Below are 15,971 nucleotides of genomic sequence, written 5' to 3'. Positions count from 1 at the left end.
CAGGAGGGGCCAGTATAAGGGTCTGCACTTACCCAGCAGGAGGGGCCAGTATAGGGGTCTGCAGTTACCCAGCAGGAGGGGCCAGTATAGGGGTCTGCACTTACCCAGCGGGAGAGGCCAGTATAGGGGTCTGCAGTTACCCATCGGGAGAGGCCAGTATAGGGGTCTGCAGTTGCCCAGCAGGAGAGGCCAGTATAGGGGTCTGCACTTACCCAGCGGGAGAGGCCAGTATAGGGGTCTGCAATTACCCAGCAGGAGAGGCCAGTATAGGGGTCTGCAGCTACCCAGCGGGAGAGGCCAGGATAGGGGTCTGCAGTTACCCAGCAGGAGGGGCCAGTATAGGGGTCTGCAGTTACCCAGCAGGAGAGGCCAGTATAGCGGTCTGCAGTTTCCCAGCGGGAGAGGCCAGTATAGGGGTCTGCAGTTACCCAGCAGGAGGGGTCAGTATACGGGTCTGCACATACCCAGCAGGAGGGGCCAGTATAGGGGTCTGCACTTACCCAGCAGGAGGGGCCAGTATAGGGGTCTGCACTTACCCAGCAGGAAGGGCCAGTATAGGGGTCTGCACTTACCCAGCAGGAGGGGCCAGTATAGGGGTCTGCACTTACCCAGCAGGAGGGGCCAGTATAGGGGTCTGCAGCTACCCAGCGGAAGAGGCCAGTATAGGGGTCTGCAGTTACCCAGCGGGAGAGGCCAGTATAGGGGTCTGCAGTTACCCAGCAGGAGGGGCCAGTATAGGGGTCTGCACTTACCCAGCAGGAGAGGCCAGTATAGGGGTCTGCAGTTACCCAGCAGGAGGGGCCAGTATAGGGGTCTTCAGTTACCCAGCGGGAAAGGCCAGTATAGGGGTCTGCAGTTACCTAGCGGGAGAGGCCAGTATAGGGGTCTGCACTTTCCCAGCTGGAGAGGCCAGTATAGGGGTCTGCAGGTACCCAGCTGGAGAGGCCAGTATAGGGGTCTGCACTTACCCAGCAGGAGGGGCCAGTATAGGGGTCTGCACTTACCCAGCAGCAGGGGCCAGTATAGGGGTCTGCAGTTACACAGCAGGAGGGGCCAGTATAGGAGTCTGCAGTTACCCAGCAGGAGGGGCCAGTATAGGGGTCTGCACTTACCCAGCAGGAGGGGCCAGTATAGGGGTCTGCAGTTACACAGCAGGAGAGGCCAGTATAGGGGTCTGCAGTTACACAGCAGGAGGGGCCAGTATCTGCAGTTACCCAGCAGGAGAGGCCAGTATAAGGGTCTGCAGTTACCCAGCAGGAGGGGCCAGTATAGGCGTCTGCAGTTACCCAGCAGGAGGGGCCAGTATAGGGGTCTGCAGTTACCCAGCAGGAGAGGCCAGTATAGGGTTCTGCAGTTACCCAGCAGGAGGGGCCAGTATAGGGGTCTGCAGTTACCCAGCAGGAGGGACCAGTATAGGGGTCTGCACTTACCCTGCAGGAGGGGCCAGTATAAGGGTCTGCAGTTACCCAGCAGGACGGGCCAGTATAGGGGTCTGCAGTTACCCAGCAGGAGGGGCCAGTATAGGGGTCTGTACTTACCCAGCAGGAGGGGCCAGTATAGGGGTCTGCACTTACCCAGCAGGAGGGGCCAGTATATGGGTCTGCACTTACCCAGCAGGAGGGGCCAGTATAGGGGTCTGCAGTTACATAGCAGGAGGGGCCAGTATAGGGGTCTGAGTTACACAGCAGGAGGGGCCAGTATAGGGGTCTGAGTTACACAGCACGAGAGGCCAGTATAGGGGTCTGCAGTTACCCAGCAGGAGGGGCCAGTATAGGGGTCTGCAGTTACACAGCAGGAGAAGCCAGTATATGGTCTGCAGTTACCCAGGAGGAGGGGCCAGTATAGGGGTCTGCACTTACCAGGAAAGGGGGGGCCAGTATAGGGGTCTGCAGTTACCCAGCAGGAGGGGCCAGTATAAGGGTCTGCACTTACCCAGCAGGAGAGGCCAGTATAGGGGTCTGCAGTTACACAGCAGGAGGGGCCAGTATAGGGGTCTGCAGTTACACAGCAGGAGAGGCCAGTATAGGGGTCTGCAGTTACCCAGCAGGAGGGGCCAGTATAGGGGTCTGCAGTTACCCAGCAGGAGGGGCCAGTATAGGGGTCTGCACTTACCCAGCAGGAGGGACCAGTATAGGGGTCTGCACTTACTCAGCAGGAGGGGTCTGCAGTTACCCAGCAGGAGGGGCCAGTATAGGGGTCTGCACTTACCCAGCAGGAGGGACCAGTATAGGGGTCTGCACTTACCCAGCAGGAGGGGTCTGCAGTTACCCAGCAGGAGGGGCCAGTATAGGGGTCTGCACTTACCCAGCAGGAGGGACCAGTATAGGGGTCTGCACTTACCCAGCAGGAGGGGCCAGTATAGGGGTCTGCAGTTACCCAGCAGGACGGGCCAGTATAGGGGTCTGCAGTTACCCAGCAGGAGGGGCCAGTATAGGGGTCTGCAGTTACCCAGCAGGAGGGGCCAGTATAGGGGTCTGCAGTTACCCAGCAGGAGAGGCCAGTATAGGGGTCTGCAGTTACCCAGCAGGAGGGGCCAGTATAGGGGTCTGCAGTTACCCAGCAGGAGGGGCCAGTATAGGGGGTCTGCAGTTACCCAGCAGGAGGGGCCAGTATAGGGGTCCGCAATTACCCAGCAGGAGAGTCCAGTATAGGGGTCTGCAATTACCCAGCAGGAGGGGCCAGTATAGGGGTCTGCACTTACCCAGCAGGAGGGGCCAGTATAGGGGTCTGCACTTACCCAGCAGGAGAGGCCAGTATAGGGGTCTGCAGTTACCCAGCAGGAGAGGCCAGTTTAAGGGTCTGCACTTACCCAGCAGGAGAGGCCAGTATAGGGGTCTGCAGTTACACAGCAGGAGGGGCCAGTATAGGGGTCTGAGTTACACAGCAGGAGAGGCCAGTATAGGGGTCTGAGTTACACAGCAGGAGAGGCCAGTATAGGGGTCTGCAGTTACACAGCAGGAGAAGCCAGTATAGGGGTCTGCACTTACCCAGCAGGAGGGGCCAGTATAGGGGTCTGCACTTACCCAGCAGGAGGGGCCAGTATAGGGGTCTGCAGTTACCCAGCAGGAGGGGCCAGTATAGGGGTCTGCAGTTACCCAGCAGGAGAGGCCAGTATAGGGGTCTGCAGTTACCCAGCAGGAGGGGCCAGTATAGGGGTCTGCAGTTACCCAGCAGGAGGGGCCAGTATCTGCAGTTACCCAGCAGGAGGGGCCAGTATAGGGGTCTGCACTTACCCAGCAGGAGGGGCCAGTATAGATGTCTGCACTTACCCAGCAGGAGGGGCCAGTATAGGGGTCTGCAGTTACCCAGCAGGAGAGGCCAGTATAGGGGTCTGCAGTTACCCAGCAGGAGAGGCCAGTATAGGGGTCTGCACTTACCCAGCAGGAGGGGCCAGTATAGGGGTCTGCACTTACCCAGCAGGAGGGGCCAGTATAGGGGTCTGCACTTACCCAGCAGGAGGGGCCAGTATAGGGGTCTGCAGTTACCCAGCAGGAGAGGCCAGTATAGGGGTCTGCACTTACCCAGCAGGAGGGGCCAGTATAGGGGTCTGCACTTACCCAGCAGGAGGGACAAGTATAGGGGTCTGCATTTACCCTGCAGGAGGGGCCAGTATAGGGGTCTGCAGTTACCCAGCAGGAGAGGCCAGTATAGGGGTCTGCAGTTACCCAGCAGGAGGGGCCAGTATAGGGGTCTGCAGTTACCCAGCAGGAGAGGCCAGTATAGGGGTCTGCAGTTACCCAGCAGGAGGGGCCAGTATAGGGGTCTGCAGTTACCCAGCAGGAGAGGCCAGTATAGGGGTCTGCAGTTACCCAGCAGGAGGGGCCAGTATAGGGGTCTGCACTTACGCAGCAGGAGGGGCCAGTATAGCGGTCTGCACTTACCCAGCAGGAGGGGCCAGTATAAGGGTCTGCACTTACCCAGCAGGAGGGGCCAGTATAGGGGTCTGCAGTTACCCAGCAGGAGGGGCCAGTATAGGGGTCTGCACTTACCCAGCGGGAGAGGCCAGTATAGGGGTCTGCAGTTACCCATCGGGAGAGGCCAGTATAGGGGTCTGCAGTTGCCCAGCAGGAGAGGCCAGTATAGGGGTCTGCACTTACCCAGCGGGAGAGGCCAGTATAGGGGTCTGCAATTACCCAGCAGGAGAGGCCAGTATAGGGGTCTGCAGCTACCCAGCGGGAGAGGCCAGGATAGGGGTCTGCAGTTACCCAGCAGGAGGGGCCAGTATAGGGGTCTGCAGTTACCCAGCAGGAGAGGCCAGTATAGCGGTCTGCAGTTTCCCAGCGGGAGAGGCCAGTATAGGGGTCTGCAGTTACCCAGCAGGAGGGGTCAGTATACGGGTCTGCACATACCCAGCAGGAGGGGCCAGTATAGGGGTCTGCACTTACCCAGCAGGAGGGGCCAGTATAGGGGTCTGCACTTACCCAGCAGGAAGGGCCAGTATAGGGGTCTGCACTTACTTAGCAGGAGGGGCCAGTATAGGGGTCTGCACTTACCCAGCAGGAGGGGCCAGTATAGGGGTCTGCAGCTACCCAGCGGAAGAGGCCAGTATAGGGGTCTGCAGTTACCCAGCGGGAGAGGCCAGTATAGGGGTCTGCAGTTACCCAGCAGGAGGGGCCAGTATAGGGGTCTGCACTTACCCAGCAGGAGAGGCCAGTATAGGGGTCTGCAGTTACCCAGCAGGAGGGGCCAGTATAGGGGTCTTCAGTTACCCAGCGGGAAAGGCCAGTATAGGGGTCTGCAGTTACCTAGCGGGAGAGGCCAGTATAGGGGTCTGCACTTTCCCAGCTGGAGAGGCCAGTATAGGGGTCTGCAGGTACCCAGCTGGAGAGGCCAGTATAGGGGTCTGCACTTACCCAGCAGGAGGGGCCAGTATAGGGGTCTGCACTTACCCAGCAGCAGGGGCCAGTATAGGGGTCTGCAGTTACACAGCAGGAGGGGCCAGTATAGGAGTCTGCAGTTACCCAGCAGGAGGGGCCAGTATAGGGGTCTGCACTTACCCAGCAGGAGGGGCCAGTATAGGGGTCTGCAGTTACACAGCAGGAGAGGCCAGTATAGGGGTCTGCAGTTACACAGCAGGAGGGGCCAGTATCTGCAGTTACCCAGCAGGAGAGGCCAGTATAAGGGTCTGCAGTTACCCAGCAGGAGGGGCCAGTATAGGCGTCTGCAGTTACCCAGCAGGAGGGGCCAGTATAGGGGTCTGCAGTTACCCAGCAGGAGAGGCCAGTATAGGGTTCTGCAGTTACCCAGCAGGAGGGGCCAGTATAGGGGTCTGCAGTTACCCAGCAGGAGGGACCAGTATAGGGGTCTGCACTTACCCTGCAGGAGGGGCCAGTATAAGGGTCTGCAGTTACCCAGCAGGACGGGCCAGTATAGGGGTCTGCAGTTACCCAGCAGGAGGGGCCAGTATAGGGGTCTGTACTTACCCAGCAGGAGGGGCCAGTATAGGGGTCTGCACTTACCCAGCAGGAGGGGCCAGTATATGGGTCTGCACTTACCCAGCAGGAGGGGCCAGTATAGGGGTCTGCAGTTACATAGCAGGAGGGGCCAGTATAGGGGTCTGAGTTACACAGCAGGAGGGGCCAGTATAGGGGTCTGAGTTACACAGCACGAGAGGCCAGTATAGGGGTCTGCAGTTACCCAGCAGGAGGGGCCAGTATAGGGGTCTGCAGTTACACAGCAGGAGAAGCCAGTATATGGTCTGCAGTTACCCAGGAGGAGGGGCCAGTATAGGGGTCTGCACTTACCAGGAAAGGGGGGGCCAGTATAGGGGTCTGCAGTTACCCAGCAGGAGGGGCCAGTATAAGGGTCTGCACTTACCCAGCAGGAGAGGCCAGTATAGGGGTCTGCAGTTACACAGCAGGAGGGGCCAGTATAGGGGTCTGCAGTTACACAGCAGGAGAGGCCAGTATAGGGGTCTGCAGTTACCCAGCAGGAGGGGCCAGTATAGGGGTCTGCAGTTACCCAGCAGGAGGGGCCAGTATAGGGTTCTGCACTTACCCAGCAGGAGGGACCAGTATAGGGGTCTGCACTTACCCAGCAGGAGGGGTCTGCAGTTACCCAGCAGGAGGGGCCAGTATAGGGGTCTGCACTTACCCAGCAGGAGGGGCAGTATAGGGGTCTGCAGTTACCCAGCAGGAGAGGCCAGTATAGGGGTCTGCAGTTACCCAGCAAGAGGGGCCAGTATAGGGGTCTGCAGTTACCCAGCAAGAGGGGCCAGTATAGGGGTCTGCAGTTACCCAGCAAGAGGGGCCAGTATAGGGGTCTGCAGTTACCCAGCAGGAGAGGCCAGTATAGGGGTCTGCAGTTACCCAGCAGGAGGGGCCAGTGTAGGGGTCTGCACTTACCAAGCAGGAGGGGCCAGTATAGGGGTCTGCACTTACCCAGCAGGAGGGGCCAGTATAGGGGTTTGCAGTTAACCAGCAGGAGGGGCCAGTATAGGGGTCTGCAGTGACCCAGCAGGAGAGGCCAGTATAGGGGTCTGCAGTTACCCAGCAGGAGGGGCCAGTATAGGGGTCTGCACTTACCCAGCAGGAGGGGCCAGTATAGGGGTCTGCACTTACCCGGCAGGAGGGGCCAGTATAGGGGTCTGCACTTACCCGGCAGCAGGGGCCAGTATAGGGGTCTGCACTTACCCAGCAGGAGGGGCCAGTATAGGGGTCTGCACTTACCCAACAGGAGGGGCCAGTATAGGGGTCTGCACTTACCCAGCAGGAGAGGCCAGTATAGGGGTCTGCAGTTACCCAGCAGGAGGGGCCAGTATAGGCGTCTGCAGTTACCCAGCAGGAGGGGCCAGTATAGGGGTCTGCAGTTACCCAGCAGGAGGGGCCAGTATAGGGGTCTGCAGTTACCCAGCAGGAGGGGCCAGTATAGGGTCTGCAGTTACCCAGCAGGAGGGACCAGTATAAGGGTCTGCAGTTACCCAGCAGGAGAGGCCAGTATAGGGGTCTGCAGTTACCCAGCAGGAGGGGCCAGTATAGGGGTCTGCAATTACCCAGCAGGAGAGGCCAGTATAGGGGTCTGCAGTTACCCAGCAGGAGGGGCCAGTATAGGGGTCTGCACTTACCCAGCAGGAGGGACCAGTATAGGGGTCTGCACTTACCCAGCAGGAGGGACCAGTATAGGGGCCAGTATAGGGGTCTGCAGTTACCCAGCAGGACGGGCCAGTATAGGGGTCTGCAGTTACCCAGCAGGAGGGGCCAGTATAGGGGTCTGCAGTTACCCAGCAGGAGGGGCCAGTATAGGGGTCTGCAGTTACCCAGCAGGAGAGGCCAGTATAGGGGTCTGCAGTTACCCAGCAGGAGGGGCCAGTATAGGGGTCTGCAGTTACCCAGCAGGAGGGGCCAGTATAGGGGGTCTGCAGTTACCCAGCAGGAGGGGCCAGTATAGGGGTCCGCAATTACCCAGCAGGAGAGTCCAGTATAGGGGTCTGCAATTACCCAGCAGGAGGGGCCAGTATAGGGGTCTGCACTTACCCAGCAGGAGGGGCCAGTATAGGGGTCTGCACTTACCCAGCAGGAGAGGCCAGTATAGGGGTCTGCAGTTACCCAGCAGGAGAGGCCAGTTTAAGGGTCTGCACTTACCCAGCAGGAGAGGCCAGTATAGGGGTCTGCAGTTACACAGCAGGAGGGGCCAGTATAGGGGTCTGAGTTACACAGCAGGAGAGGCCAGTATAGGGGTCTGAGTTACACAGCAGGAGAGGCCAGTATAGGGGTCTGCAGTTACACAGCAGGAGAAGCCAGTATAGGGGTCTGCACTTACCCAGCAGGAGGGGCCAGTATAGGGGTCTGCAGTTACCCAGCAGGAGGGGCCAGTATAGGGGTCTGCAGTTACCCAGCAGGAGGGGCCAGTATAGGGGTCTGCAGTTACCCAGCAGGAGAGGCCAGTATAGGGGTCTGCAGTTACCCAGCAGGAGGGGCCAGTATAGGGGTCTGCAGTTACCCAGCAGGAGGGGCCAGTATCTGCAGTTACACAGCAGGAGGGGCCAGTATAGGAGTCTGCAGTTACCCAGCAGGAGGGGCCAGTATAGGGGTCTGCACTTACCCAGCAGGAGGGGCCAGTATAGGGGTCTGCAGTTACACAGCAGGAGAGGCCAGTATAGGGGTCTGCAGTTACACAGCAGGAGGGGCCAGTATCTGCAGTTACCCAGCAGGAGAGGCCAGTATAAGGGTCTGCAGTTACCCAGCAGGAGGGGCCAGTATAGGCGTCTGCAGTTACCCAGCAGGAGGGGCCAGTATAGGGGTCTGCAGTTACCCAGCAGGAGAGGCCAGTATAGGGTTCTGCAGTTACCCAGCAGGAGGGGCCAGTATAGGGGTCTGCAGTTACCCAGCAGGAGGGACCAGTATAGGGGTCTGCACTTACCCTGCAGGAGGGGCCAGTATAAGGGTCTGCAGTTACCCAGCAGGACGGGCCAGTATAGGGGTCTGCAGTTACCCAGCAGGAGGGGCCAGTATAGGGGTCTGTACTTACCCAGCAGGAGGGGCCAGTATAGGGGTCTGCACTTACCCAGCAGGAGGGGCCAGTATATGGGTCTGCACTTACCCAGCAGGAGGGGCCAGTATAGGGGTCTGCAGTTACATAGCAGGAGGGGCCAGTATAGGGGTCTGAGTTACACAGCAGGAGGGGCCAGTATAGGGGTCTGAGTTACACAGCACGAGAGGCCAGTATAGGGGTCTGCAGTTACCCAGCAGGAGGGGCCAGTATAGGGGTCTGCAGTTACACAGCAGGAGAAGCCAGTATATGGTCTGCAGTTACCCAGGAGGAGGGGCCAGTATAGGGGTCTGCACTTACCAGGAAAGGGGGGGCCAGTATAGGGGTCTGCAGTTACCCAGCAGGAGGGGCCAGTATAAGGGTCTGCACTTACCCAGCAGGAGAGGCCAGTATAGGGGTCTGCAGTTACACAGCAGGAGGGGCCAGTATAGGGGTCTGCAGTTACACAGCAGGAGAGGCCAGTATAGGGGTCTGCAGTTACCCAGCAGGAGGGGCCAGTATAGGGGTCTGCAGTTACCCAGCAGGAGGGGCCAGTATAGGGTTCTGCACTTACCCAGCAGGAGGGACCAGTATAGGGGTCTGCACTTACCCAGCAGGAGGGGTCTGCAGTTACCCAGCAGGAGGGGCCAGTATAGGGGTCTGCACTTACCCAGCAGGAGGGGCAGTATAGGGGTCTGCAGTTACCCAGCAGGAGAGGCCAGTATAGGGGTCTGCAGTTACCCAGCAAGAGGGGCCAGTATAGGGGTCTGCAGTTACCCAGCAAGAGGGGCCAGTATAGGGGTCTGCAGTTACCCAGCAAGAGGGGCCAGTATAGGGGTCTGCAGTTACCCAGCAGGAGAGGCCAGTATAGGGGTCTGCAGTTACCCAGCAGGAGGGGCCAGTGTAGGGGTCTGCACTTACCAAGCAGGAGGGGCCAGTATAGGGGTCTGCACTTACCCAGCAGGAGGGGCCAGTATAGGGGTTTGCAGTTAACCAGCAGGAGGGGCCAGTATAGGGGTCTGCAGTGACCCAGCAGGAGAGGCCAGTATAGGGGTCTGCAGTTACCCAGCAGGAGGGGCCAGTATAGGGGTCTGCAGTTACCCAGCAGGAGGGGCCAGTATAGTGGTCTGCAGTTACCCAGCAGGAGAGGCCAGTATAGGGGTCTGCAGTTACCCAGCAGGAGGGGCCAGTATAGGGGTCTACAGTTACCCAGCAGGAGAGGCCAGTATAGGGGTCTGCAGTTACCCAGCAGGGGAGGCCAGTATAGGAGTCTGCAGTTACCCAGCGGGAGAGGCCAGTATAGGGGTCTGCACTTACCCAGCTGGAGAGGCCAGTATAGGGGTCTGCAGTTACCCAGCTGGAGAGGCCAGTATAGGGGTCTGCACTTACCCAGCAGGAGGGGCCAGTATAGGGGTCTGCACTTACCCAGCAGGAGGGGCCAGTATAGGGGTCTGCAGTTACCCAGCTGGAGAGGCCAGTATAGGGGTCTGCACTTACCCAGCAGGAGGGGCCAGTATAGGGGTCTGCACTTACCCGGCAGGAGGGGCCAGTATAGGGGTCTGCACTTACCCGGCAGCAGGGGCCAGTATAGGGGTCTGCACTTACCCAGCAGGAGGGGCCAGTATAGGGGTCTGCACTTACCCAACAGGAGGGGCCAGTATAGGGGTCTGCACTTACCCAGCAGGAGAGGCCAGTATAGGGGTCTGCAGTTACCCAGCAGGAGGGGCCAGTATAGGCGTCTGCAGTTACCCAGCAGGAGGGGCCAGTATAGGGGTCTGCAGTTACCCAGCAGGAGGGGCCAGTATAGGGGTCTGCAGTTACCCAGCAGGAGGGGCCAGTATAGGGTCTGCAGTTACCCAGCAGGAGGGACCAGTATAAGGGTCTGCAGTTACCCAGCAGGAGAGGCCAGTATAGGGGTCTGCAGTTACCCAGCAGGAGGGGCCAGTATAGGGGTCTGCAATTACCCAGCAGGAGAGGCCAGTATAGGGGTCTGCAGTTACCCAGCAGGAGGGGCCAGTATAGGGGTCTGCACTTACCCAGCAGGAGGGACCAGTATAGGGGTCTGCACTTACCCAGCAGGAGGGACCAGTATAGGGGCCAGTATAGGGGTCTGCAGTTACCCAGCAGGACGGGCCAGTATAGGGGTCTGCAGTTACCCAGCAGGAGGGGCCAGTATAGGGGTCTGCAGTTACCCAGCAGGAGGGGCCAGTATAGGGGTCTGCAGTTACCCAGCAGGAGAGGCCAGTATAGGGGTCTGCAGTTACCCAGCAGGAGGGGCCAGTATAGGGGTCTGCAGTTACCCAGCAGGAGGGGCCAGTATAGGGGGTCTGCAGTTACCCAGCAGGAGGGGCCAGTATAGGGGTCCGCAATTACCCAGCAGGAGAGTCCAGTATAGGGGTCTGCAATTACCCAGCAGGAGGGGCCAGTATAGGGGTCTGCACTTACCCAGCAGGAGGGGCCAGTATAGGGGTCTGCACTTACCCAGCAGGAGAGGCCAGTATAGGGGTCTGCAGTTACCCAGCAGGAGAGGCCAGTTTAAGGGTCTGCACTTACCCAGCAGGAGAGGCCAGTATAGGGGTCTGCAGTTACACAGCAGGAGGGGCCAGTATAGGGGTCTGAGTTACACAGCAGGAGAGGCCAGTATAGGGGTCTGAGTTACACAGCAGGAGAGGCCAGTATAGGGGTCTGCAGTTACACAGCAGGAGAAGCCAGTATAGGGGTCTGCACTTACCCAGCAGGAGGGGCCAGTATAGGGGTCTGCAGTTACCCAGCAGGAGGGGCCAGTATAGGGGTCTGCAGTTACCCAGCAGGAGGGGCCAGTATAGGGGTCTGCAGTTACCCAGCAGGAGAGGCCAGTATAGGGGTCTGCAGTTACCCAGCAGGAGGGGCCAGTATAGGGGTCTGCAGTTACCCAGCAGGAGGGGCCAGTATCTGCAGTTACCCAGCAGGAGGGGCCAGTATAGGGGTCTGCACTTACCCAGCAGGAGGGGCCAGTATAGATGTCTGCACTTACCCAGCAGGAGGGGCCAGTATAGGGGTCTGCAGTTACCCAGCAGGAGAGGCCAGTATAGGGGTCTGCAGTTACCCAGCAGGAGAGGCCAGTATAGGGGTCTGCACTTACCCAGCAGGAGGGGCCAGTATAGGGGTCTGCACTTACCCAGCAGGAGGGGCCAGTATAGGGGTCTGCACTTACCCAGCAGGAGGGGCCAGTATAGGGGTCTGCAGTTACCCAGCAGGAGAGGCCAGTATAGGGGTCTGCACTTACCCAGCAGGAGGGGCCAGTATAGGGGTCTGCACTTACCCAGCAGGAGGGACAAGTATAGGGGTCTGCACTTACCCTGCAGGAGGGGCCAGTATAGGGGTCTGCAGTTACCCAGCAGGAGAGGCCAGTATAGGGGTCTGCAGTTACCCAGCAGGAGGGGCCAGTATAGGGGTCTGCAGTTACCCAGCAGGAGAGGCCAGTATAGGGGTCTGCAGTTACCCAGCAGGAGGGGCCAGTATAGGGGTCTGCAGTTACCCAGCAGGAGAGGCCAGTATAGGGGTCTGCAGTTACCCAGCAGGAGGGGCCAGTATAGCGGTCTGCACTTACCCAGCAGGAGGGGCCAGTATAAGGGTCTGCACTTACCCAGCAGGAGGGGCCAGTATAGGGGTCTGCAGTTACCCAGCAGGAGGGGCCAGTATAGGGGTCTGCACTTACCCAGCGGGAGAGGCCAGTATAGGGGTCTGCAGTTACCCATCGGGAGAGGCCAGTATAGGGGTCTGCAGTTGCCCAGCAGGAGAGGCCAGTATAGGGGTCTGCACTTACCCAGCGGGAGAGGCCAGTATAGGGGTCTGCAGTTACACAGCAGGAGGGGCCAGTATAGGGGTCTGCACTTACCCAGCGGGAGAGGCCAGTATAGGGGTCTGCAATTACCCAGCAGGAGAGGCCAGTATAGGGGTCTGCAGCTACCCAGCGGGAGAGGCCAGGATAGGGGTCTGCAGTTACCCAGCAGGAGGGGCCAGTATAGGGGTCTGCAGTTACCCAGCAGGAGAGGCCAGTATAGCGGTCTGCAGTTTCCCAGCGGGAGAGGCCAGTATAGGGGTCTGCAGTTACCCAGCAAGAGGGGTCAGTATACGGGTCTGCACATACCCAGCAGGAGGGGCCAGTATAGGGGTCTGCACTTACCCAGCAGGAGGGGCCAGTATAGGGGTCTGCACTTACCCAGCAGGAAGGGCCAGTATAGGGGTCTGCACTTACCCAGCAGGAGTGGCCAGTATAGGGGTCTGCACTTACCCAGCAGGAGGGGCCAGTATAGGGGTCTGCAGCTACCCAGCGGAAGAGGCCAGTATAGGGGTCTGCAGTTACCCAGCGGGAGAGGCCAGTATAGGGGTCTGCAGTTACCCAGCAGGAGGGGCCAGTATAGGGGTCTGCACTTACCCAGCAGGAGAGGCCAGTATAGGGGTCTGCAGTTACCCAGCAGGAGGGGCCAGTATAGGGGTCTTCAGTTACCCAGCGGGAAAGGCCAGTATAGGGGTCTGCAGTTACCTAGCGGGAGAGGCCAGTATAGGGGTCTGCACTTTCCCAGCTGGAGAGGCCAGTATAGGGATCTGCACTTACCCAGCTGGAGAGGCCAGTATAGGGGTCTGCAGGTACCCAGCTGGAGAGGCCAGTATAGGGGTCTGCAGGTACCCAGCTGGAGAGGCCATTATAGGGGTCTGCAGTTACGCAGCAGGAGGGGCCAGTATAGGGGTCTGCACTTACCCAGCAGGAGGGGCCAGTAGTGGGGGGGGTCGCGGGGGTGATCATGATGCTTGCAACAACTCTGCGAGTTCCATATGAACAGGTCCCTATAAACCACTCCCTAACAGTGCATGTGTGACCTGCGTTAAACCTCTAACCCAACTGCTGCGGAGAGGTTGCGCTCCTAGTGAGCAAATCCGAGTGCAAATCCTTTCCCGCCGGCTCTCGTTACAGGACCGTTCCCCCGGAGCAGCAAGCCGAGTTTAAAGCGCTTTCCTCGGACATCCACGATCTGCAGCAGATCATAAGCCAGGAGTACCGTGCAAAGGACGTGAGTGACCCGCCAAGCCACCGGGGAGCCACCAACAGGTCGGGCTTTCAGGATATCCCTGCTTCAGCACAGGTGGTGGTCATGAGCTGAAGAAAGGAAATCCCTAAAACCTGGCCTGTTTGGTGGCCCTTGAGGGCTGGAGTTGCCCCCCCCTGCACTAAATGAAGGACCCTTGTCCACTTCTGTCTTTTAACCCTTTTAAAAAGACGACTTTCCTTCCCCTTTCCGTTGTATTTCTTCGTACGAGCGATATGACGCTTTGCCCTTTTACTTTTAATGCTGAGCCATTCGTTTGCACTGCCCCCGCTGTATGTAACGTGGTGTTATTGAGGGATAATCCCCGTCTGAATCTGTATTTTCCTTTTTTTCCCCCATAACTAGGTTATTTTTCAGGAAAAACTCGCACAGCAAAAAAGCGACTTTGCTGAAAAGAACAAGAAGCTGGTGAGTTCTCTCTTTGTTTCTTCGTGAGATTGCGTTGGCGTTATTGGCGTTATTGGTGGGTAACAGCCTGATGGCAGCCGGCGGGGATTCACCTTGCTCTCAGCGCAGAGGGGGCGGGATGTTACTGCCACGGATAACACTGGCTTTCCGCCGCCTGGTTAATGGCGGTACGCTGGGAAGTGCTGAGCCCCTCCTGTGCTGATCAGTGTGAGGAGGTGAGCGAGACGGTATTCATCCCGCTGGACCAACAGGAAAATGGAGCAATGTCGCAGTTCTCCTCTATAAGAAAGGGGGCCTCGCAGGCCGCCTTGGACCCTGAGCTCCTTCCTCTCCGCAGGAACCCCCTCCAGCTCCCGCCTTCGGTCCGGTGGACGTTGGATTCCTTTGGACAGGAAGAGGGAGAGGAGGAAGCGCGGGGCGCCCGGACTCGCAGAGAGGTGTGTAACTCTGTGCGTTTGTGAGAGGGGTCTTACCTCTTCCAGAGCGGGCTGCCACCTGTAGCGACGCATTGCCATGGCAACGTAATGTCACATGATGCTGCCGGAGGAGGGTCCCTCATCAATATAAAATGTCACCTTAATGTTTTTACACTGGGGGGAGGGGGGGCGCTGCCAGCATGCCACCTTTGGCCCTGCAAAACCTAAGGCCAATCAGTCTACATCCAATCACTTAGAAAGATCCTCGCTAATCGGCTGTAACAGGCGCCGGCGTCACCCACCCTAGAGAACAAGTGGATTCCACTGTGGATACAACACAATGGACCAAGTCGCACAAGGAGAGATTTCCCGAAGTAATGAATACGATGGAATATTAATCGTAGGATTCAGAGATTACAAGAAAAGCATCGATCGTGTCTGCGCCTCAGCAGGTTTAAAGGTATTAAGGCAAAGTGATGAAGAAGCGCACGCTGATATTATAGGGAACATTTACAAGAACGCCACATTGACCATTAGATTACATGAAGATACAAGCAAGATGAGGATCAGCAAGGGAGTGTGGCAGGGAGACACCGTGTCACCAGGATCAGCGAGGGAGTGTGGCAGGGAGACACCGTGTCACCAGGATCAGTAAGGGAGTGCGGCAGGGAGACACCGTGTCACCAGGATCAGCGAGGGAGTGTGGCAGGGAGACACCGTGTCACCAGGATCAGTAAGGGAGTGCGGCAGGGAGACACCGTGTCACCAGGATCAGTGAGGGAGTGCGGCAGGGAGACACCGTGTCACCAGGGTCAGTGAGTGAGTGCGGCAGGGAGACACCGTGTCACCAGGATCAGTGTGGGAGTGCGGCAGGGAGACACCGTGTCACCAGGATCAGTGTGGGAGTGCAGCAGGGAGACACCGTGTCACCAGGATCAGTGAGGGAGTGCGGCAGGGAGACACCGTGTCACCATTGTCAGTGAGGGAGTGCGGCAGGGAGACACCGTGTCACCAGGATCAGTGAGGGAGTGCGGCAGGGAGACACCGTGTCACCAGGATCAGTGAGTGAGAGCGGCAGGGAGACACCGTGTCACCAGGATCAGTAAGGGAGCGCGGCAGGGAGACACCGTGTCACCAGGATCAGTGAGGGTGCGTGGCAGGGAGACACCGTGTCACCAGGATCAGTGAGTGAGAGCGACAGGGAGACACCGTGTCACCAGGATCAGTGAGGGTGCGTGGCAGGGAGACACCGTGTCACCAGGATCAGTGAGTGAGAGCGACAGGGAGACACCGTGTCATCAGGATCAGTGAGGGAGTGCGGCAGGGAGACACCGTGTCACCAGGGTCAGTGAGGGAGTGCGGCAGGGAGACACCGTGTCACCAGGATTAGTGAGGGAGTGCGGCAGGGTGTCACCAAAGCCTTTCACTGCAACACGAAGTATTCTTACACTGAACTAGAAAGAAAAAGAATCAAAATCAACATGTAATATTTGCGTCGCCTGCGATTATAGATGACATTGGTATTGTTGCCACAAGTCCAGAGGACTTCGAGCAACAAATTGGAGAACTAGTCAAAGCAAGTAAGATGGTGGTC

The 15,971-nt window shown here is 58.4% G+C and overlaps 1 protein-coding gene across 1 annotated transcript in view; it reads left to right on the top strand.

The window, feature by feature from the left end:
• Positions 1-15,971, top strand: part of LOC142504025 (kinetochore protein Nuf2-A-like) — a 63,332-nt gene that overhangs the window by 30,578 nt on the left and 16,783 nt on the right. Inside the window, exons 8-9 of the mRNA XM_075617135.1 lie at positions 13,421-13,517; positions 13,899-13,961. Coding sequence (XP_075473250.1) covers positions 13,421-13,517; positions 13,899-13,961 — 160 coding nt within the window. The remainder of the gene's footprint in view (positions 1-13,420; positions 13,518-13,898; positions 13,962-15,971) is intronic.

This window comes from Ascaphus truei, chromosome 10 (assembly GCF_040206685.1).
Source record: "Ascaphus truei isolate aAscTru1 chromosome 10, aAscTru1.hap1, whole genome shotgun sequence".
NCBI lineage: Eukaryota > Metazoa > Chordata > Amphibia > Anura > Ascaphidae > Ascaphus > Ascaphus truei.
Note: the sequence above shows the minus strand (reverse complement) of the source record. Positions and strands in the feature narration are given on the sequence as shown.